Below are 25,691 nucleotides of genomic sequence, written 5' to 3' on the forward strand. Positions count from 1 at the left end.
AAAAGTATTAATTTATAAGTAAGGGACTACAGGAGGATACACTTACACTTTGAAGAGGTAATGTTTAAGTTAAAAGCTGATATTTATAGAGACAAGGATCACAGCCAATGTTCACATTTTATGCTTGGGAACTTTGAATTTCAAGCAAGAGTAGAGGCAAGAAGACAGAGGATCAGGGAAGGATAAAGGAGAGGGAAAAGGACAGAGATACAAAGATGAACGACAAGTAAGGGGAAGAGAAAATGTCAGGAGTGTGTTTGTGTGTGTTGACAGGCTCTCTGCAGCTAAGCAGTGTCACTGACTTAAGTAAGAAAGATCAACAGGGATGAAATGAAATGATAGAGGCTCATTTTGAAATCAGATCAAGAGCACAATTTATAGGCATAAAAACAAATTATTCAAATGGAAAAAGTTGAGGAACCATTTGAAAGCCCTGAAATGTATAAAGAATGATGATAAGGAAGATGGGGGAATAGGACCAAGAAAAAAAAGAGGAAAGAGAGGAGAAGTTGTAGAGGAGAGTGCACAGTGAAATCAATCATGATCAAGGCCATGTCCTCACTGAACCCAGCCGGTTCTCCTTCCCAGGGTATCAAACGCTGCAGTTTTGTCAAAGTCGCTAGCATGTCGGACAGTGCTCTTTGCTGTTGGTGCCATGATGCACAAGTTCAAGCAATACTAGTTGGACAAAGGAAATGCTTTTACTGGAAAGAGCCATAAGTGTGCATAAAAAGGAGCTTCGTCTTTGTATTTGGTCTACTTTTTTGTAACTCGCTCATTATTTTTACTTTCACTTGCTGTTCACTTTTAATTAGTTATGCTTTCACATGCTTTCTGTTTTCATTTTCACTTGCTGTTTTATTGGGTTTAGACCCTGAAACTATGAAGACTGGTGAAATGAAGCTAAAGGGTACCCATCGGGCTAAAATGTGATGCCAGTTGGTCCAAATTATATGTATGTATATATATTTGTGTGCGCGTGTGTGTGTTTGCCTTGTCATTTTTTTCTGAATTATTTAAGGTTTCTGGTCTGACAGTCTTTTGTTTTCCACTGACATCGCCTATATATGGCTTAACTTAACAGGCATAACCTGTCAGATTGTCAGTTAATAGTGAGTCACTTTACTGAGTCATGTTTGGGTAGTTTTTGCAGGAACTTCGACATAATTTTATGAGTCTATGACAGTTTTTCAAGTTGCCCTCCAGTTTTTTCTCCATTCTGCTCCTTTTCCTACTTGCTTATGTGAGAAATATTGGTAGTTAGTATTTTCATTGTTAGCAGTTTTCTTTATCTGCACTGGTATAACTGTTATGGAATAGTCCATCTGTGTAGCAACATCTGTGCAATAAATAGCTTCACCCTATTTCATTCTAATAATTCCCATTTGGTATTTTACTGAAAACTGAAACAGAATAACATTATCTACTGCATTTATGGAGTGATCAGTTGCTTCAGGGATCAAATCTCTTTGTTTTTAACTATCCCGGCTTTTAAAGGGGAAGAGGCAAGATACACAACAAGCAGGTCACCAATCAATCCCAGGACTTTAATGTTCATAGAATCACAACATACTCTCCAAACATCCTTAAACAACTCATCTCCTATAGCACCTCTTTTTTGTAATCCACATCTACTTCTTAATTAAAAGTTCAACTAAACCCTTTCCTATTGCCCTCTGATTTACCAGTTAAATACCTGGGTTGCGTGGACCAGCACTGTGTCTCCATTTAGAGATGCAGAGGAAGAGTGAGGGGCAGGCTGCAGGTAGAGAGGTTGCACAAATAATACAAAAGTGTAATCACCCATAAGCCATTTGAAACCATGAAGGAAGAATTTTAATGGTGATGGGAAAATCTAAAATATATCATTTTAATGAAAAGACATGATCTTGAAGGTGTGTAATAAATGCCAGGAGAATGACTTTAACCTTGGTAGAACCTCAAAATCCCATCCTTTCGTGAACCTCGGGACCAAAAATTGTCCCGCCCCAAAAGTGCTCTAAAAATGTTATATATCAATATTTTTTTCTACTTTAAATTAGTCAATCTTTTAAAACTACTTCTGCTTAAAATATTCATGTCAAGTTTTAATTACATTTCGCGGATTTTAACCCTTTATATCCCAGTTTCGTCACATGAGCGCACTGCTTTTTTTGCCCCAAAAAACATAAAACTTGAATATTTTCCAAAAAAAACATTTGAGGTAATATTCAATTGTTATTATAATTAGGCCTTTAGATGGACTAAAGATTGGCACCAACAGTCATTTCGATCGCCTTTTTTTTTTTTTTTCAGGACCAGAAAATGGTCTCCAGGCGGCAAATGCTGCTCCTCTAGGCCGAAAAAAGTGCATCTTCCCGGGGTAAGTCGCGACGATGACCGGGGCACGATCACCGGGGACTGCTTTTTCCAGCACACACATCCGATACCACGTGACAACAAATATGTCATTTCCTGTTGACTAAAAAAAAAAAAGCACCCTCTCACGGTCCTAGGGACCGAAAATGGTCCCGCCCGATCAGCGGGCGAAGCCGCTGCTGCACGCCGGAAATCAGGCTTCATTTTCCGCAGGTCTGTCTAAGCAGCCCGCTGTTTTCCAGCAGGGGTCAAATGTGAAGCAAGGGCGCCACTCGGTGGACAAATAAAAAAATTACAACTCTAAGGCCTCCAAAATGAAAATGAAACTTAAAAACATCGACGATCCCTTTGACCGTAATTAATTTGCAGTGAAAAATAGCGTTTATAATGGGTTTCAAGGGGCAGAAATCGGCCACGAGGTTCGATAGTGGATGTATGCCTTTTATTCAGCCATTTAAGCTCATTTAAAAAACTCAGACTGGAATTTTAAAATAAAATGGGAAAAAAATACATGTTTGAAAATTTGGCTATACTCCATTAAACACAGTGGAAATGGCGTGGAATTAAAAAACGCAAAGGCCACGAAATGGTCCCAGGTTCTACCTGTTGGTGAATCCTAATTTGAATGGCTGTAGATGATAACAAGAAGAGAAAGGTGAACACAGGAGGTGTGGCGACAAACACACACATGCATTCCAGCAGCCAGCAGGTGCCTGCCTGTTTCAATCCTGTCACGCACAACACACACAAATGAGCACACATGGAGCACCCCATGAATGGTTGTGACAGCTAAACATTGCGCCACTAGCCCAGAAACACATGTTCCTTTCTACTATGCTTTCCACACAAACACAAAAAGAGTGACCACCGGCTCTGTTCCATTTCACTTCACGTCACTGGCTTCTCTTTCCCTTACACTGCATCCTTCTTCTGTCTCTTTCTTCTCCTCCTCTCCATTTCTTCTGTGCTCCATATTTTTTTTTATTATCCTTTTTTTCTTGTTTTCTTTCTTTAACTCTCACCCTCTCTTCTCATCCTTTAGCACATTTTCTAGTTTCTGTTGTCCCCCCCCGCTTTGTTGATTTGCCACTGTCTCACTGCAGCTATTTTTATTTCACACGCAACATTTTTCCACCTAATCCTATCTCACTGTCTCCAATTCCTCTTGTGCCTCATCTTATTCCTACGTGAGAAATAGTTATCCCTTTTCACCTCGCAGCTGTACACCTGCTGAAAACAAGTGGCTACTTCTAAATGTACTGCAAGTACACACAGACAAACTGTTCTGAGATTTGAGCCTCTGTTCAATCTGAAGTTTTGTTTGAGCAAAATAGCAAAATAAAAATTTGAAGAGTGTGTATGTGGCATGTCTGCGAAAGGGCAGAGAGCTTTAGATGTGCATACCAGGAAGTTTGAGACAGGACAGGTGTGTATGTGTGTGTATGTAGACGATAGGTGGGCTGAGGGTGTCTCTTTGTGTTCACAAGAATAAACACAGTAGAGACCAGGAAATTCAGGTAACCTGTGTGATGATGTACTCCAAGGTAGGGCTGGGCCATATTATACCGTTCACAGTAATACCGGTATAATGTTAGGCAACGATAGGAAAATGAAATATCGCGATAGAATGAGTAAAACGCGCATGCGCAGTGCCTTTGTTTTCATACGCACATGGCCGATTGTTGAGTGAAACAGATGAACCAGAATTGGTTTGTAAAAATGGTGCAACTTCCGTGATGTGGAACTGGTTTGGTGTTTGTCCGTCAGATACACGACAAAGCACATTTTTTTGCAGAACATGCAAGCGGCCATCGTTATTGTCGTATTTGTGGGACTAAGATGCTCTTAAATCTGGGAGTAATCTGGGTCCTAAACTCTGTATTCTTCAGGTCAAACAACACTGCAGCATCACTGAGAGTTAAAAACTGTCTCAATTCTTTCATCTTTAATAAAACGATCAGCATTGCTGCTTAACCAGGTGAAACTATGAAGTTTAACTTCCAAGCATCCATGAAAACAAAATGTATTACATTTAACGGAGTTAGAAGTTAGCAGGAAGCTAGCGGAAGTTAGCTCGCTAGTTTCGCTAGTTACCTAAGCATGATATAGCATGTTCTGACTGAGAGATTTCTGGAAAAATTCAAACGCACAGCTCTGCTATCACGTCCAACATAAATGAAGACAGGAAACTAAACAGCAGTGACGTTTGTAGGGTTACTGAAGTTGGGCTAGCTGGTATATAATGATGTGCTACCTGATCGCTAGCGACACAGCTATGTTAGCATAACATAAACAGTGCTGGAGGACGAACACTAACACTTTTCCACTTATAAAAGTTAACGTTAAAGTTCCTGATAGTTAGAGACAAATGCAATCGCATGGCAGGATGCTGTAAACGGACCAAACTTCAGTCAGGAGAACAACTGAGATAATCCATCCACAATACAAGGTTAGTCATTAATATACTGCAACAACATGGGAATAGAGCAGCTGCCAGAGAATTCAACATTAATGAATCAATGGTACAGAAGTGGAGGAAGCAAGAAGAATGAGTTTAATAAAGTTTGATTTATCTGACTGCTTTGTTTCGCTTAATGTGCCTTATAATCCCGTGCACCTTATGGTCCGAAAAATACGTACTGCACACTGCAGTTTAATGTTGCAAAGCACCTCTTTTTAACTTCAGTGGATATTATACATGGTTATGCTCAGGATATGTCAGCCCATTTCTACTGGAAATGCCTTTTGGTTAAACTTTAAGCAAGGAATTTGCATTTGCACTGTTACATTTTTATAAAGGTTTTAATGTACATAAAAACCAGCTTCTTGTTTAAGTGAAAATAAATGGAAGGTTGTCTTTTTGCGCTAGTAATGTTGTGGAGTTGTATTTTGTCTCGCATCAATTATATCGTTGGTTATATCGTTATCGCAAATTTTCAAATATATATATCGTGATAAATATTTTTGGCCATATTGCCCTGCTCTACTCCAAGGCAAAGAAAGAATACAGATCTATTAGAGGTGTAGAGCTGGATTTGTAAAGGATGCTAAAAGGGAAAGAGAAGCAAAATAATAATAATAATCATTTTCTACAGTTCTTATTGTCAACAAAAGTCAATAAAACAAATACTCACTTCAAAGTCCATATATTATATCCCTCTGTGCCACAGAACCTCATTATTGTCCAAATAATTACATCCGCAAGCAACTCTTACTGCTGAGTGATATGTTCCTAGAATGAAATAAGGAACTATAACATAAACTAATGCATTCATTTTTTTCTTTTCAAAGATATTTCAAAGAGCCAGATTATAGGTGGACTTAAACATTGTAAACATTCACTGCTTTGCCCCCTGGTCCCTCAGGGAGATTTATTTCTCCCATATTTAGAGCAGCTATGTGAACTAATTTTATAGCCATGTGACATAAGAATCTATAAACAGCTAGAAAAAAAGATAATACAGGAGAACAAAACAGGGTGTATCAAAAAGAATCATCCGAATTCAAAAGGCCATAGTTTTTTGTTTTTTTAAGTAATAGACATAGAAGCTTGTGGTAAATTTTAAAATATCTTCTGAAAATAAAATTTTACACAAAACTTGTGTCCTCCTCCATACGATAGTCAAACTTGTCCCATACTATTGGGAGCATGTCTGGAGCCGCTGCAGCAATGCTGTTGTTATGCCGCTACTTCAACCATGTGAAACTCACTTTAAAATTAGAAGATTCATTTTGGTGTATTTCATTGCAACTTATGCTGTTTCTAATTGTTCTTCCACTACAGGGAGTGCAGAATTATTAGGCAAATGAGTATTTTGTCCACATCATCTTCTTCATGCATGTTGTCTTACTCCAAGCTGTATAGGCTCGAAAGCCTACTACCAATTAAGCATATTAGGTGATGTGCTTCTCTGTAATGAGAAGGGGTGTGGTCTAATGACATCAACACCCTATATCAGGTGTGCATAATTATTAGGCAACTTCCTTTCCTTTGGCAAAATGGGTCAAAAGAAGGACTTGACGGGCTCAGAAAAGTCAAAAATAGTGAGATATCTTGCAGAGGGATGCAGCAGTCTCAAAATTGCAAAGCTTCTGAAGCGTGATCATCGAACAATCAAGCGTTTCATTCAAAATAGTCAACAGGGTCGCAAGAAGCGTGTGGAAAAACCAAGGCGCAAAATAACTGCCCATGAACTGAGAAAAGTCAAGCGTGCAGCTGCCAAGATGCCACTTGCCACCAGTTTGGCCATATTTCAGAGCTGCAACATCACTGGAGTGCCCAAAAGCACAAGGTGTGCAATACTCAGAGACATGGCCAAGGTAAGAAAGGCTGAAAGACGACCACCACTGAACAAGACACACAAGCTGAAACGTCAAGACTGGGCCAAGAAATATCTCAAGACTGGTTTTTCTAAGGTTTTATGGACTGATGAAATGAGAGTGAGTCTCGATGGGCCAGATGGATGGGCCCGTGGCTGGATTGGTAAAGGGCAGAGAGCTCCAGTCCGACTCAGACGCCAGCAAGGTGGAGGTGGAGTACTGGTTTGGGCTGGTATCATCAAAGATGAGCTTGTGGGGCCTTTTCGGGTTGAGGATGGAGTCAAGCTCAACTCCCAGTCCTACTGCCAAGACACCTTCTTCAAGCAGTGGTCCATCATCAAATGTGAGATTTACAAGGAGGGAAAACAGTACACCTCTCTGAACAGTGTCTGGGAGGCTGTGGTTGCTGCTGCACGCAATGTTGATGGTGAACAGATCAAAACACTGACAGAATCCATGGATAGCAGGCTTTTGAGTGTCCTTGGCTATATTGGTGGCTATATTGGTGGCTATATTGGTCGCTGATTTGTTTTTGTTTTGTTTTTGAATGTCAGAAATGTATATTTGTGAATGTGGAGATGTTATATTGGTGTCACTGGTAAAAATAAATAATTGAAATGGGTATATATTTGTTTTTTGTTAAGTTGCCTAATAATTATGCACAGTAATAGTCACCTGCACACACAGATATCCCCCTAAAATAGCTAAAACTAAAAACAAACTAAAAACTACTTCCAAAAACATTCAGCTTTGATATTAATGAGTTTTTTGGGTTCATTTAGAACATGGTTGTTGTTCAATAATAACATTATTCCTCAAAAATACAACTTGCCTAATAATTCTGCACTCCCTATAGATGAGTAAATTTCACTCTGGCTGTGTAAAAACGTTCATAAACATTGTCTGTTGTGCATTTTCTAACTGGTATAGGTAGAGAATTTTATTTATTACAACATCCAAAAGCAAAAGAAAGAGTTAACATTTTTACTAGTAATTCTGCAAACTGGCATCTGCTGTATATATCAATTTGTAAAAGCACTCTTCAAATTGTAATTTAATATTAGCAAAGTCATCTCTCTGCATCATCACTGAGTATTGTAGCTGTGGATTCACAAACCTGAAAAAATCTGGATGATACGTTGAATAAGCATTTTCTCTGTAGATAGAAGGATAGAAGGTAAGGTCTATGCCTCGTTTAAAGAATTGGTTAGGCTCATATTCTACAAGCTAGTAAGCTATTTAGCTAGCAGGTTTGCACAATGAGTTCTTTATGAGAAAACATTTATGTGTAGGGCCCATAAGACCCCAGCGCCTCACCAGCTACTTGTGTTTCAATATGGGAGACAGAAAGTAAGAGTGAGAGATTGAAAGTGAGAGATAGATAAAGCAAGGAAGCAGGGAGAGAGACCAAAACAGAGACTGTAGTGTTAACACATAATTTTCACCTGCTGATTACCACAGACTTAAGAAAAAAAGAAAAAACATGGGGTGGACTGAAGACCACAAATGCACAAACACAAACACATTGTGGTAGACACACAAGCATGTACACAATGCAGACATACTCACACACACAAACACAGAAAGATATGCACACAGTAGAGTTCACACGTTCTCACTCACACATAACACAGCAACCGCAAATACACAAAATTCCCATTCCAATTAAATTTAAGCATCTGCCAAGTTAATGCTCCAAAGTTTTGACAGAACTTGTAGCATAAACAACGAATGCCCCAAGGCACACACACTAGCTATGTATATTCCATCAAAAAAAAGTAGAAGCATTATTAAAGCATTTTCTCTTTCTCTCTCTCTCCCCTCTTTGAATGCAAGGTTAGATCCAGATCGAGCCCACTGTCTTTACAGAATAACACCTTCATCTTTTTGATCTCCTCTCACTCTTCATCATCATTTTGTCTTGTTCTCTCTAATTCTCATAAAATGAAGCCCTTGAGAAAAACAACTGAGACAGAATGGCAGAAGGAAGAAGGACATGGCAGAGAAGAAAGGGGGAGGCGTGAATAAAAGGGGAAAGTGTCAAAAACAGAAGAAGTAAACATTAAAGGACAGAAGGGAAGAAGAGTTCAAAAAAACGACACCATAAAGTAAAACCCAAGTGATGAAAAAGGAGAAAGGGTGAAAAAACTCTAAAATGGGAGAAAGGAAGACAAGAAGGAAATGAAGTCAGGACAAAAGAGTGGAAAACATTGCAGAGAAAAGGAAATGAAAAGGACAGAAAAAAGTTAGAAGTGGGAAAATGAATTTAAGAATGAAAGAGAGTGGGAAGCAAGAATAGCGTCAGAAAATCAGAAGACTAAAGTAGTACAGTGAAAGCAACAAAAAAGGTCAAAAGGCCAAGATAGAACAAAGACAATTAGTTGCATGGCAAAATGCAAACACAGAGAAGTCCATAGGGAATGCTGGAATGGAGAATGATGGCTTCCTACTTGTTAAGTAAGAACACACTTAACACATACACACTGACACACACCTACACACACATAAGAGGCCATCAGAGATCTGATGGGCTGTCATTTTATCAAATGAACTGCCACTTATTGCGTCCTTACACCCCCGCTGGGATACTCATTATTGGCCATGATTGCCCCCACCTAACCTCTCCTACCTTCTTCCCTGCAAACTATGCACTCCAACATTTCTTCATCTCTGGGGCTTCTTCTTAACATGTCAATTATCATCAGCTTTGATTTGCGTTCTCTTCCCAAGAAGACGTAAAAGGAAACACTTTTTTCCTCATTTTTTCCTTCTTTGTTATCTTTCTCATCAGCCTTTTTTACCTCTCTGGCTCCAAATCATGCTGTCATCATATTCAGACCATAGTAAATCATTCTTATTATATTAGTGCTACCCAAGGATTAATGAGCTGAGTATATCAGTGGATCACAGTACAGTTGTCCAACAGAAATAAGACAAAACAGGATCAAGCAACTGCAAAGAGAGATTTCTAAATGAAATCTAAATTTTTAAAAATAATTGAGAAATAGGTAAAAAGGCAACATAAATGGGAAAATAATTAAACAAATAATTAAAGCAATAACAAAGAAAAAAGTGCTTACTTACCCGCACATTTGGTCCTGGTTACCAGTGGTGGACCTGGGGGTCCTGTTCCTCCCTCTCCAGGTCTGGAAAGCAGGACCTTGATCTCATATTCTACATCTGGGTCCAGATGCCACAGTTTATATGTAGGGGAGTCAACCACATGGGTCTCTACCCAGTTCCCTGAAGTGGTCCGGTACTCCACTTCCTTCAGGATTATTGGCCCATCACCAATGATGCTGTTGGCATTGGGTTTGATCCAAAGGTAAGTAGCACCAACAGAAAGAAGCTCAGGAGGTGCAATGGGAGTGGGTGGAGCTGTGAAATAAAGACAAAAATGTTTATTTGAGTGTAAAATCTTTCTCTTTTTTTAAATAAAATAATCAATAAATATTCTTCTGAATGCATCAATAAAAGGTTTTGTAACCTGAAAAATTACACAGTCCCTGATAAGTCACACAGCAAACAGGAAAAAAATACATCACTTTCTTTTCACTTTAACTATATCTGCAGCTGCCCATATGGAAAAGATATATATAAAACTTATAAAGTTTGTATCTGTCTTGTATGAAACTTGTATGAAAAGCATACAAGAGTGAAAACACATATAAGATCCCTTGAAAAATTATATAATGAAACTTGTATGTTTTGTACTGTATACTTACTAAAAAAATAGATGAAAGTAATGAGAAAATGGCCACTTTCATGAGTAAATCATATATGTTTTTACTATTTCTTTTCCATATGGGTGGCCTTATCATTTGTAATGCAGAATTACAGGATTTACTGCTGCCAAGAATTCCAGCTGTGTTCCAGTATTTAGTACAAAAAAAACTGAATGTCTCCAATCTTCTCTTTGGGTTTGAGGTGTAATTTTCAGAAATAACAATCTAAGACTTATATTTTCATTATATAGGCAAGTACTTTTTTCACACTTCAGTAGCAACTACAGACTATTTGGTCCATCCATCCATCCATCCATCCATCCATCCATCCATCCATCCATCCATCCATTATCTGAGACTCAACTTCTCACATCCTTTCACAGACACATGTTGTACCTTTAAGTGTACAAATCCATCAACTTTTAATGTAATATTTAAGAATTACTCTGCTGCTAACGTGCACTTTACCTTTTGCAGTGAAAATAGATACCATTAAAGCTAAAGGAGACATTTGAGATGTCAAATTCTTTACTTGTAGCATTAATCCATCACTTTGTTGACACACTGCTGACAGCTACTTTGAAATAATGGCATCTGTCAAGCCTAAAAGCATGAAGTTTTATTGCCCATATGGAAAAGATATATATAAATCTTATAAAGTTTTTATCTGTCTTGTATGAAACTTGTATGAAAAGCATACAAGAGTGAAAACACATATAAGATCCCTTGAAAAATTATATAATGAAACTTGTATGTTTTGTATACTTACTAAAAAAATATATGAAAGTAATGAGAAGGTGGCCACTTTCATGAGTAAATCATGCAAGCCTTATATGATTTATATATGATTTACTCATGAAAGTGGCCACTTTCATGAGTAAATCATATATGTTTTTACTATTTCTTTTCCATATGGGTGCTCTTTCCTTTTTTTTTTCTTCTTGTCCAAACCAAGTTCACATTTTATAGGCAATATCTTTTCAAAATGAAAGTAACCTCTGAAATGACACATGCAAGAAAAGTTCTAACCCATATGAAAAGAAGTCTAACTAAAAGCAGACCATTTGCTTTACTTGGAAAATACTATATATAATGGGGAAATTTAAATATTTGACAAAACGACTTTCACTAAAAGCATATAAAGTGCTAAAGTGCTGCTAAACACCAATGCCACAAGGGATTTTTCATACTCCCCACTATCACATATGAATGTGTAATACATGGTGAGTATGAGACCACGTAAATGATCTTCTGTTTTCAGGAAGAAGACATTAGGTATATGCAATCTACTGGAAATTTAATTATTTGAGAAAGACAAATTACATAGTAATATTAACTTTCAAAACAAAATGTGAAGGCACGGTAGTGTGACTCAACAACTGGCTCAGTTAAAGAGCAACAGGAGCAGATGGAAACAATGGCATGGAAATTAAATGGAGTATTTTTTACTGGCCCTCAGACAGTGCCGGTGAGAATTCTGTTCATCATTATGAACTATGGTAATTAGTATGGGCAGCTCCCACTTCTTAGAAGACCTCTATATCAGCACATTGAACAGCGGTCATGACCCACTTTTTAACGGAAGGATATGGTGTGCCTGAGCTGCACTAGAAACAAGAGAATGCTGTCCAAGTGTGGATTAACTTCTTGTGTCCTTAAAATGTGAGTCATAATCACACTGTAATATTCTTTTAGGTAAAACAATAAAAATAAAAATCAGTTTCCTGGAGCTTTGTTGTGATACAGAATCGTTGGGGCATCTAAACATGGATCAGCTTGAAAGTTGATCAATGATTATTAAGATGGAGGCAATGATGCTCAGAAACACACACGTGCAAATAGAGGACCAACCAATTAAAGGTCTTTTCAAAATGAAGCTTCCTTACGCTACACAGTAATCTTCTGAAAACACTTGCAACTAAAAGAGTCATTTAAAGATTGAAGTTTGTGGTCTCTGAGAATGAATCTCTTTGCGATGGCAGGTGCTTCGTCAGTTGACAGCTCTGTTATGCTGGGTAAGAATAATGGTCCCTTTACTCCTGCAGTCTAAAAGCAAAAGTCCTGATTTCCCTCTCCAAGTTTTTTACTTTCCTCAAGGCTGCATTAGAATATGTATGGTGGCTGCGGGGCCGATGAATCAACTGTCAGTTACTGCATACTCATCCATCTCAACTATATGGAGGCTAAGTGTGTGTGTCTGAGTCTGTGTGTGTGTGCATTTGTGAGTGTAGGAGAGAGTGACAGACAATAAGCATCTCTGTGTATGCCTAAGAGAGGTTTAGTGTGCTTTGCATGTATTTGAATGCATGTGCTTCTGTCAAAATATTCCCCTTCTTGGCAAACAGAAACTTTGATTCTTGGGATAAAAAAATAATAATATTTTCCTTCACAAAATAGTGATACAGTGAAATAAAACCAATCATCACTACTGTATAAATCCCAAAAAATACATAAGAGTTTTGTTACAGTCTTTTGTCCAATGAACACAGTTTAAATGTCATTTCCCCCACTCAAAACTGGTCTCAATATGAAGGGAAAAATGTGCCATTGATGATGTTTCTGCAAACAATAGAGGTCCATTCAAACCATCTTTTGCAAAGTAAGAAACAGTCATCACATTATTGTAATGAAGTAACCAAATGCATGTTTCCTTTTCTCATCCAGTGTCATTTGACTGCCTGAATTTTGGTTACCAAATGGTCTGAAACAGCCACCCAACATTTTTTCAAGAAAAACACTATCTGTGTCTAAAGTCTGTCAGATTTTTGTCTGATCACAACCATTATCTCTCTGCCCCTTGATGTCAGCATTATAATATATGGTGCAGTGAAAATTGGTTTCTAGGTTAGTTAGTTCAGTACGATAAAAAATGGACTCCAGAATGAGAAGTCATCAGTCAGTTTAAGCTGCCCTTGCTGGCTAGTTAGTTTTATTTCCTCTTGGCTTTCTTACTAATCTATCAGTTCTGTTTTTAGGATATTGCCTTTTTATCAACAGGTCATGTAAAACAATGATGTGGACAAGCTTTTTCTAGCTAGAAAATATACTGAGGAAGTATAGGTAACGTTCAAGGTACTACAGCTGTGTCCAGTTGCAGTAGTCATACAAAACTGGATGTTACTTTTCCCAGAACATTTTTAAGCGTAACTCACAGTAGGAAAATGGTCGCATCTACTTGAAAGGCTAGACAAATAATGCGAAAATTTTTGGGAGTATTGCACTAAATAAGGTAAACACGCCAAATCACTGACAACTACCTCTAAAAGAAGCTTGTCGACCTTTGCTACAAGTGCTTTAACACAGACCTAACTGTTCATTAACATCATTTATATTCAACAACTTCTCCTGATGTTACTCCACTGGAAGAAAGGCAAAATCAATCAATCACTCCCTGCTCCTTCTGTTTTCACCCACCATCTCTCCATTTCTCCCTCTGCCAGCTCATTTGCAGCAGAGAGTTACAGAGGCCACCCGGTGACATGCAACCTGGTACCCACGATGATATGGAGCGAACACACATTTTCAGAAACTCAGACACAGACGTTTGCTGATAAAAAATTGACTCTAGTACCTCTTGTACATATGCATGCAAATGCACCCACACAAATCAAAGCATGGGCCTGCATGTAAATACAAACAAATACATGACTGTACTTACACATACCGCAACTGGAACTGAATGATAAACCGGAGATACAAACACAATAACTTGTAAGAAGCACACACAAGCATTTCGGTACATGTAGACTATGTATTGCAAGCATATGCGGGGATCTCTAATGAATAAGAAAAACTACAAACATATTCTGATCGCTAATCAGCTTTAGCCTTCAAACTTGAATTCAAACAGTGATGTTAATGAACTGTGATAGGAGGGCGAGTGGAGGGCAGAAGAAAGCAGAAAGGTTTTTTGAGAGTAAGGGAGACAGGGAGCAAATAGGTAGAACCGCAAACCATGACTGGTGAGAGATTTTATCATATATTTAAATGAAAGTAAAAAAGAGAGAAAGCGAGGAAAGAAATACAATGAATGAATGTTGCCAAAATGGTGAGAGTGAACAATGCTTTTAAAAGTTTTTTTTATGATTGGCAGACAGGCCCTTGTTAAAATTGTGTTACAACAGACTTCAAATGTAGCTCTTGTTAGTTAAATGACTTCTCTAAACCTGCACAAATTATATTTGCATATAAGATAAGATAAGATAAGATAACCTTTATTAGTCCCACACGTGGGAAATTTGTTTTGTCACAGCAGGAAGTGGACAGTGCAAAAGTTATGACGCAAAAATTAGAATACAATAAGAATAAATACAGTACACAGCTGTACAGAATAGAATAAAATAATATACTATATACAGTAGAATAAAATAGAATAAAAATATACAATAAGATAAAAATAGAATACGAATGCTATATACAACTGAGTAAAAATACAACGATGCCAGAAAGGATTATTGCACTTAGTGTTATTGCACATGTGTGGATGTGTGTGTTTGTTCAGTTAAAGTCTTTGTTGTGGAGTCTGACAGCAGTGGGGAGGAAAGACCTGCGAAATCTCTCCGTCCCACACCGTGGGTGCCGCAGTCTCCCACTGAAGGAGCTGCTCAGTGCTGTCACAGTCTGCTGCATGGGGTGGGAGACGTTGTCCAACAGGGATGACAGCTTAGCCGCCATTCTCCTGTCACTCACCACCTCCACTGGGTCCAGAGGGCATCCTAGAACAGAGCTGGCCCTTCGGATCACCCTGTTCAGTCTCTTCCTGTCCCCAGCAGAGATGCTGCCGCCCCAGCAGACCACACCATAAAAGATAGCAGAAGCCACCACAGAGTCATAGAAGGTCTTCAGGAGTGGGCCCTCCACCCCAAACGACCTGAGTCTCCGCAGCAGGTACAACCTGCTCTGCCCTTTCCTGTAGAGGGCGTCTGAGTTATGAGTCCAGTCCAGTCTGTTGTTCAGATGAACACCAAGGTACCTGTAGCTGTCCACAGCCTCATGTCCATACCCTGGATGTTCAGTGGTTGCAGTGGAGAATGCTTGTGCCTGCGGAAGTCTACCACCAGCTCCTTGGTTTTACTGGCGTTGATCTGGAGGTAGTTCAGCTGGCACCAGTCCACAAAGTCTTGAGTCAGTCCTCTGTACTCCTTGTCGTCCCCATCAGTGATGAGGCCGACTATTGCAGAGTCATCAGAGAACTTCTGCAGGAAGCACTGGGTGGAATTGTGGGAGAAGTCTGCAGTGTAGATGGTGAAGAGGAACGGAGCCAGAACCGTTCCCTGTGGGGCCCCCGTACTGCAGACGACCCTGTCCGACACACAGCCCTGAGTCCTCACATACTGTGGTCGGTCGGTGAGGTAGTCCAAAATCCAGGTAGTGAGGTGATGGTCCACTCCAGAGTTCTCCAGCTTGTCCTTCAGAACCGAGGGAAGAATAGTGTTGAAGGCACTGGAGAAATCAAAGAACATGATTCTCACAGTGCTTCCAGCGGTCTCCAGGTGAGCGAGGGAACGATGTAGGAGGTGAATGACGGCATCATCCGCTCCAATGCCAGGCTGGTAGGCAAACTGAAGTGGGTCCAGTGATGAGCTTGTTAGGCGCCGAAGCTGAGCCAGGACCAACCGCTCCAGGGTCTTCATCAGGTGGGATGTCAGAGCCACCGGCCTGTAGCTTTTGAGGTCCTTGGGACGTGAAGTCTTTGGCACTGGTACAACACAGGAGGTTTTCCAGAGCTGTGGGACTCTTCCCAACCTCAGGCTCAGGTTGAAGAGGTGCTCCATCACCCCACACAGTTGGTCCGCGCAGGACCTGACGACCCTCGAGCTGATGCCATCTGGGCCCGCTGCCTTCTTGCCATTAATCCTCCTCAGTTCCCTCCTAACCTGGGTGGTTGAGAGAGACAGGCTGGAGCCTTGTGTTGAGTGTGTATTGGATGCTGTTGTTGGGGGTGGGGAGGAGTGAGCAGGGTGAATAGAGGAGGTGTGAAGTGTCTGAGGTGTCAGAGGTGGAACAGCAGCAGTGGGGGTGGGTGAGTCTGCAGCCGATGTTGTAGACTGTCTCATGGTTGAATCAAATCTGTTGAAGAAATGATTCAGTTCATTTGCCCATCTCACATCCCTCCCAGGCAGAGAGTTCTGCTGTTTGTGGCCTGAGATGGTTCTGAGGCCTCTCCAGACTTCACCAACGTTGTTTTGCTGAAGCTGGTTCTCCATCTTCTGCCTGTAGCTGTCCTTCCCATTCCTTATCAGTCCCCTCAGCTCTCTCTGCACCCTTTTCAACTCCTCTTTGTCTCTGGATTTGAAGGCCCTCCTCTTCTGCTTTGCTTTTCACATTCATCGTTTTAGCCTTTTAAAAAACTCCCAAGACATAAAACATTGCATTACAAAGAAAAAAAATGCAGCAGCCAACAATAATTCTGTCATTCATACGGGAAACAGAACGTGTCTAAGGCACTCTGAATGCCTACAAGACTCAAAAATACATAGAGAAACTAACAGTATATTTAACCTGACGGAATCTTTTTTTATTATTATTATTTCCTGCAGGTTAAGTTACCAAAAAGTTGATCTTATAACCAAATCTTGATATTTGAAAAATGCAGAAAGCTCACTGAAACTGTAAACAAATAATTGTAATAACAGCTTTTCAGGTGTTATAATGAGTCAGATTCTCTCCTACATGTTTCACTAACACCACAAACTGTATGCTAAATGGTTAAAAATGCTTTTCATCTACTGAAAGTTAGATATGAATATAAACAAGAGGAGAGAATAGGCCGTTTCCACTGAGCTCTTCCTGCAGAGCTCTGTTATGCCTCTGCAGAAGCCACATACCTACTGTAGTAAAAACAAACAGAAATTGGGATACAGCGGGCAAACAGCGCGTAACTCTGGGCCCATAAAGACCACTGTGTAAGTATTTATGTCTATGTTTTTGCAGCAGTCGCAGCCCCAAAAGGTTTTATCTTTTGTATTCTGGAGTCTTGTTGTCTGAAGACTCATCGTGCCTCATGTTACTACACCCTGCGGGAACAAAGTATATGGATCTACTTTTTACTACACTGTATTATAATCCCAGCATGGTGTTTAAAGAAGGCTCATGATGTGTCTGTGTCAAGACAAATAAGCTAAAAACAAAAGACCTTAAGTAATGTTCTTTGTACAGTGGAAAAAAAAATGTCCTTGCGTGTGCTAAGTCTGCTTTACTTATTGTAGTTTTTATTAGTGTGCACACCAAAAAGCATTGGCTGTTTCTGTGTGTGTGTTTGCATTGTAGAGATTTTTCTGTCTATAATAGATTCTCTCCATTATTAAGACCTCAAGGTCATTTATACTAGACTTTCTCAAAATGTCCAATTGGTATTCAGAAAATCAAAAGCCTACATAGTTTCTATTTTCTAATTTTAAGAGAGAGATTAAAAGATTACACATATATACTAGCCCTACTAGTCTTTTAACTAATGGATATTTAGAAAAATAATCTCAAAATTGAATTTTTCAGTAGATGAATTTTTGACACACCCGCTGGTAGCAAAAAAATAAAATAAAATCTTTGAGAAACTTTAGGTGAACATTTCATAAAAGGAGAAAACTGTAGACATTTTTCATGTCTATAGTGGTCTTGACCCTTTTAGCTAGGTAGGAAAAAAAGACACATTAAGTTTCCATTTGCATGCACCACAGTCATGAAACAGCATATGCACCTGCATGACAATGACATAAGTGCTCACTTTCTGCCCTCCCATTTCAACACGTACGTATATATATATATATATATATATATACATATATACACACAGTGGGGCAACAAAGTATTTAGTCAGCCACCGATTGTGCAAGTTCCCCCACTTAAAATGATGACAGAGGTCAGTAATTTGCACCAGAGGTACACTTCAACTGTGAGAGACAGAATGTGAAAAAAAAATCCATGAATTCACATGGTAGGATTTGTAAAGAATTTATTCGTAAATTAGGGTGGAAAATAAGTATTTGGTCACCTCAAACAAGGAAAATCTCTGGCTCTCACAGACCTGTAACGTCTTCTGTAAGAAGCTTTTCTGTCCCCCACTCGTTACCTGTATGAATGGCACCTGTTTGAACTCATCATCTGTATAAAAGACACCTGTCCACAGCCTCAAACAGTCAGACTCCAAACTCCACCATGGCCAAGACCAAAGAGCTTTCGAAGGACACCAGCAAAAGTATTGTAGACCTGCACCAGACTGGGAAGAGTGAATCTACAATAGGCAAGCAGCTTGGTGTGAAAAAATCAACTGTGGGAGCAATCATCAGAAAATGGAAGACATACAAGACCACTGATAATCTCCCTCGATCTGGGGCTCCACGCAAGATCTCATCCCGTGGGGTCAAAATGATCATGAGAACGGTGAGCAAAGATCCCAGAACCACACGGGGGGACCTGGTGAATGACCTGCAGAGAGCTGGGACCAAAGTAACAAAGGTCACCATCAGTAACACACTACAACGGCAGGGAATCAAATCCCGCAGTGCCAGACGTGTTCCGCTGCTGAAGCCAGTGCATGTCCAGGCCCGTCTGAAGTTTGCCAGAGAGCACATGGATGATACAGCAGAGGATTGGGAGAATGTCATGTGGTCAGATGAAACCAAAGTAGAACTTTTTGGTATAAACTCAACTCGTCGTGTTTGGAGGAAGAAGAATACTGAGTTGCATCCCAAGAACACCATACCTACTGTGAAGCATGGGGGTGGAAACATCATGCTATGGGGCTGTTTTTCTGCCAAGGGGACAGGACGACTGATCCGTGTTAAGGACAGAATGAATGGGGCCATGTATCGTGAGATTTTGAGCCAAAACCTCCTTCCATCAGTGAGAACTTTGAAGATGAAACGAGGCTGGGTCTTCCAACATGACAATGATCCAAAACACACCGCCTGGGCAACAAAGGAGTGGCTCCGTAAGAAGCATTTGAAAGTCCTGGAGTGGCCTAGCCAGTCTCCAGACCTCAACCCCATAGAAAATCTGTGGCGGGAGTTGAAAGTCCGTGTTGCTCGGCGACAGCCCCAAAACATCACTGCTCTCGAGAAGATCTGCATGGAGGAATGGGCCAAAATACCAGCTACTGTGTGTGCAAACCTGGTAAAGACCTATAGTAAACGTTTGACCTCTGTTATTGCCAACAAAGGTTATGTTACAAAGTATTGAGTTGTATTTTTGTTATTGACCAAATACTTATTTTCCACCCTGATTTACGAATAAATTCTTTACAAATCCTACCATGTGGATTCATGGATTTTTTTTTTTCACATTCTGTCTCTCACAGTTGAAGTGTACCTCTGGTGCAAATTACTGACCTCTGTCATCATTTTAAGTGGGGGAACTTGCACAATCGGTGGCTGACTAAATACTTTTTTGCCCCACTGTATATATATGTTGCTCAGCCATGTTCTTGGAAAGTGAAAGATTATAAGATTGCAAACGTGTGTGTGTGTACAGTGGGTGAAAGACTGAGTGATATTAGGCTTCAGCCCACCAGAGGAGAGAAAATATATCACCCCAGTGGCGGAAAAGATGGAAAAATCTGTTGAAATGACCAAAAATGACAGTCACTCTGCCAAAATCTGTTTTTCTCCCATTTCAACAGTGGAGCAAGAAGGAGTAATGACAGTCAAGATGATAACAGACTTTTCTTTTCTTTTGTCCATGAACTGCTTCCTCTCCCTCTATCTGGCCCGTTTATATGGGTTTTCTTTCCTTTTAATAATCCATGCAGAATAAAATCCCCAAAAATGAACTTTATCAAGTAGCTATTAAATAAGCTGGAGTTGTCTTTTATTTACAAAAATCTGAATATGTTGTTAAAGGATATGTTTTGAACAATGTGAAAGTTTGAAAAGACAATTTTCTTTTCTCTCTTTCCCCATATTAGTGATTTTTTTTCACTTTTTGCTTAATCTCCTTGTAAATTGTTGTCTTATCAGTAATACACTGCAGGTCCATTTCGCAGCTCCTTGAACTTCATCTCAGTTCATCTCACATAGCAAAGATAAGACACACGTACACACTCACATGCGCACAGAATAGCATAATTCAGATATGATAAGATCAACAGAATTTGCCAAGTGTTAATGATAACTGCCACATGGCAGCTTTTTGAGTGGAACAAATTTATATTGGATAGTTTTTTAGTATTTCAAACTTCTCTATCTCTGATTTCCAGGTTCATCGTTCAGTGTTTCTAGAACACTGAGCACCACTCTTTAAAGTGATGTAATTTTGTCAACCAACACTTTTTTTTCTTTGAAACAGCACTGTAATTATGCAAATTGCAGAGATATTTCACAAGAGCTGGTGTCACTTCTAACCTCTAATTTAAGCGAGCTGAAGAACACTGCAAAGACACCAATTCATTTTCCTTATCATTTAAAGATCAACAGGCAGGGGTTTACTGATGACAGTTATCAGACTATGCAGCTGAAATATCAAGGGACTCTGTTTGTTGCTCCTGTCATGTGAACTAAGATATCAGATAATTCATTGTTATAAAAGGCAGCAATCCAAAAAGAAGAAAGTTCATAAGGATGTCACATTTTTAAATGGTGCTGTCTTAAATCTTTGAACAAGCAAGATAAACAAACCTGTTAGACCGAGGCATACCTAAAAGCATCTAATTCATAACTATGATGTTTCCTTTCTGCTCATTTAGGTTGGACAACATTTAAGAGACAAAGATTTTATTTATTTAGAATACATGTCTGTATTCTGATGGCCCAGCCTGTGTGCTTCAAATTTAATATGGGTTTTCACTATTGTGAATGTATTCTACCTGAAGGGAAAATTTCTGACTCACTCATCAACTTGGTGTAAACTCGGTCCACTGACTTGTCCTCCCATTGTCCTCAGTATCTCCTGGTTTTAGCATTGTTTCCACTGCCTGGCACAGCCCCACTCGCTTTCACTTACTTTTGATAAAAGCTGTTTTTCCTCTGCAGATAGCAGCTCCTGTAGCTAAAGTAGTCAGCAATGATTGTCATAGCAGTGCAGTGTAAAACTACTGTGAAATTATAGTAAACAGGACTTAGTATTGGCAAACTTATTTGGAATTATTTAACCAAATACCAAGACATTACCTGGTACAAATATGGTAATAAAATCAAATAGAGAAAAGCAATTTTACATCATAACATGCATATCAAATTAAGTTGTAGTCATGTAATGCGCAGCAGGTCCAGGAGGAAAGCTTGGGGGTGTTCGGGGAACAGAACAGTGTTTCCATCTTTAAGGTAGTTTAATGTTGCCATTACCAATACTATGTAAACATGTTAGATTAGTTGTTTTGAACATTCATTTCAATGTAAAATCCTGCACTCAGTCTTACAAATGTATCAAATGTGGCTGTTTTTCTAAGAATATAAGCTAATTTTGAAATTGATGCTCCCAACTGCAGAAGTCCCAGAGAGGGATTAGTCTCTTAGAACATAAGATGGCGAGGTTAAAAGCTCTATCGTGCAAACAATAAAACATTTATAAACAAGATCCAGAAAGGTTGCCAGCCTTTATATGCTCAAGCTCACTTGAGACTGACTGATGCAAAAGTTAGTGTTAGTGCCATGGATGACATACTGGTGATAACCACATTGATGCTGCTGGTATATACGGGTTTAGGAGTGACACGGTGCCATCCAGAAGTCTATTTCAGCAAGAAAATGCCAAACCCCGTCTTGCAGACCTGTATAAACGTCTGTTTTCACCCACTGCAAACATTGGAGCATTATGAAACACACAGAGGAACATGCCCTATGCAAATGTTTTTATGCCTTTCTTAAATTTCAACAGAAGTAATAATTGCGCATTTTCGACATTTGCATACGCTGTCTTTATGCTGTTGAAACTTTTTGCAGAAAAATATTAAACTATGGAAATGGAATAAATAAGGATAGATTGTGTTATCAGTACCTCTCAGACCACAGCGGTTGGTCTGACAGACTATGATGGGTCTTCGTGTTGTATGGAGTGTATCTGACAAGGTTTCACATAATGCTGTCACCGGGGAAACAATTCAGTGGTATGTGTTATTTTTTCATAGTAATTATGACCATGAGTGCAGACACAGCCTCCTGAATCTTTTTTCACTAGAATTTGTGGGATTGCGCCACATTACGTCCCGTCAAAGTGTCCATAAAGATGACAGTCAACTTCTACCTGCTTGACTTCCCTACTCCTTGCTTCTCACTTCTGTTTTTTTACCGTTTCTGTTTTTTTTCCCAGTTATCATTGCAGTGATAAATTTAATCTTCTTGCTTTTGATTCGCCCAAACTTTCTTCTTACTTTTCCCCCTTTTCACCTCATTTTCTGTGGTCCTCTCCCTTGTTCTTTTGAACTCTGCTGTAAACACATTTTTCTTTTACTCATTCATCTGTGCTGTCCTGTTTCTGATTTCAACTTTTCACCTTTACTGCATCCTCTCCTGCCTGCTTCCCTCACTCCTTGCTGACCCTCTTCTTACTTCCTCTCTCTGTCCAATTCGTTCTTTTTCTCACCCGCAGTCCTTCTCGTCCGTTATTCACCGTACCTGTTCATGCATTACTTATATTTCTCTTCAGAAATTCTGTGTGAAGTGTCCACTCTCTTGTACTAACACACACACACACACACACACACACACACACACACACACACACACACACACACACACACACACACACAAGGAGAGAAGGAGATGCACATGAAAGAGAAATGGACATGGAATACCAATTACATGACAAACTGCTCAGTGTACACAACACAACACAACGCATGCACAGACACACACACACTTAAAGACACACACACCCTAAGGCAAGCCCTAAGAACCTGGTTAAAGAGGCAGGCGGAGTGTACACTGGCTTAAGCTTCCCTTCTTATTCCATGCACACACACACAGAAACCTACATACTCCCCGATGTAGCCAAACAAACAACTTTGCACACTTTTTTTACACTTCCTCTCTCCTCGGGGAGCTCATCTTTACAAAACTTATGAAAGTATGATAAACTAATAAACATTTTATTTATTTGTTATCCATTTTTTATTTTCTTGAGCTGCAGCAGTGCAGTGCAGCTCTTCTGCAATCCAAGTTCGAGTAATCTATCAGTTTTTATGCCAAAAAAAGATCAAATTACACGAGTAAAGGTTTTGCAGGTAATGACTTTAAAAAAACAAACAAATTTGGCCACATTACCATGACAGCTGGTGAGATAACTATTACATTTTGATTTCCCTTTTCCAGAATTACTGGATACACTTCCTCCCATGCTTGCTTAAAGGTAATTTGACTAAATAATAAGACCTTCATAAATCACAGTGATTAGGTTTTATTTCTATTTAGTTTTTCATCATTTTATTTATCTGGGCAAAAAACTAATAATATCTTTCACTTTCTTGATGTGTTTTTATTTCATGTTGATGTACATTTAATGCACATTTTCACAAACTATCAGTGGAAAAACACAGTCATGACATTCGCATTACCTTGTTGCATTTTTCACAGAAATGCTGTTTTGATAAGTATTTACAGCTGGTTGTTCTGACACTTGTGTTCTATGTCAAACTATGAAAGCCTCCCTAATATCTTGAGGGCATAAACCATCTAAAATGAATGTCAGGTTTGTTTACAGAATGAACTGTGCATGTAGATAAGTTAAGGCTTTAAGAAGATGGCATCATTTGTGCAAATATTATTGCAAACAACTGCTTGGAAAACTTGGAAATTGATTTTCGTGTGAATGTTTGACATCGCATTTGTCTGCCTTTTAAATGTTTGACATCTCATTTTGGAATAAAACTCCTCACTTGGAAGTCTAACATAGTTTCCAACAGTTATTTTTATAAATTGAAGGTTGTGTTGTGTTCACACCCAGTGGGGGTTCAGAGCGTCAGTGAGTTTCTAGAGATCTGACACATACAGCTGAGCTGTCCACTCTCCTATTGATTTCCTTATCAAGGAACAGACACACAGAAGATGCTGGGAATGTGCTTTGGGCGACTGAAAGCTCTATGGACAAACACACATATACAGTATGCAGACACACACATACACACTCAGAGACCCTTACACATTGCAGTGGCACTGCTAGGTCTAATTCTTGGACTACAATCAGCTTTATGACCACCGAGGGAGACTTAGAAAAATGTGGCCATATTCCTGGGGAACTCGCACACATAACCATTACACACACTCTGCATGGTGTCCACAGGGCACTGGCTGTCAGTGGCTCTCCTGGATCTCTGCTACGCCCCACTGAGTCTTATCTATGACAGACAGAACAGTACACACATACACACTGATGCCCATGCCCATGCACAATACACCACATTCACAACTCAAATACAGCCTAAATTCATACTCCCTGAGACATGTCAGCATGTAGGCTTGCTCACTCTTTAACACACACACACACACACCCAAACACAAGTACAGCCGGGGGTATGATTGAGACCTTGTTGCCCTGGGGCTTTGACTGCATCTGTTCTACAAGAGCAATACAAATGAGAAACGCACAGGAGCATTGAAAAACATCTGTGTGCGTGTGTGTGTGGGTGTAGATGTGTGTATGTGTTTTGCTAAACTTTCTATAGCCGTGAGTGTCTGTTTGGGAAACTTTGTGCCTGGCTTGTGTGGAAGCGTTGCATGCTTTCAGTCATTTTGTTGACATGCTTTTTTAACTGCAACTGGATTTTTTCTTAGTGTATTGGAGACAGTGCATTCATTTTACATTTACAGTTTCCAGTTATTCTTCCAATCCCATCTAGTCCCCTTTGTCTTCTAGAGGAGTATATGTTAGTGACTTTATCACCATTTCCACTTACATATACTTATTTTTAGTGTTAATATGAGCAAGCACCATTATAACCACATATACATGACACAAAAGAACAACCACACTAGGTTATCTTTAATGCAAAGATGTAATGCTTTTAAAGAGGCGAGGAGGTGGAGGAGGAGGAGGTGCTGTTGACAACTAACGGCTGTCACTGCATGTTTTCCTTGCCGTATATTAACTTCAAGAGAGGTGTGAAGTCAGGCAGAGGCATGAATAAGAAAGAAGTAAGGTGAAACAATAATATGGACACTGAATGATGGAAAGATGACAGAAGAGGTGTAAAGCTGTGCATTATACTTAAAAAGCCTGACTTCCGTCTGCTTTTGCTCCACGTTCTTCAGATGAATGTTAAAATCTGAAGACCAGTGGGTAAAATGTCTTTCTTTGGCTCTGGCAGTATTATAGAACCCAAATCTTCCCCAGTATTGTCCGATTTTTTTGCAAACAAAACAC

General features: G+C 39.4%; 1 protein-coding gene across 1 annotated transcript in view; it reads right to left on the reverse strand.

The window, feature by feature from the left end:
• The window catches only part of ptprt (protein tyrosine phosphatase receptor type T), a 317,310-nt gene that overhangs the window by 202,021 nt on the left and 89,598 nt on the right, over window positions 1-25,691 (reverse strand). Inside the window, exon 8 of the mRNA XM_085353386.1 lies at window positions 9,763-10,056. Coding sequence (XP_085209512.1) covers window positions 9,763-10,056 — 294 coding nt within the window. The remainder of the gene's footprint in view (window positions 1-9,762; window positions 10,057-25,691) is intronic.

Source organism: Diplotaxodon limnothrissa, linkage group LG5 (assembly GCF_057381915.1).
Source record: "Diplotaxodon limnothrissa isolate DT_005_m linkage group LG5, D_limnothrissa_male_GT1.1, whole genome shotgun sequence".
NCBI lineage: Eukaryota > Metazoa > Chordata > Actinopteri > Cichliformes > Cichlidae > Diplotaxodon > Diplotaxodon limnothrissa.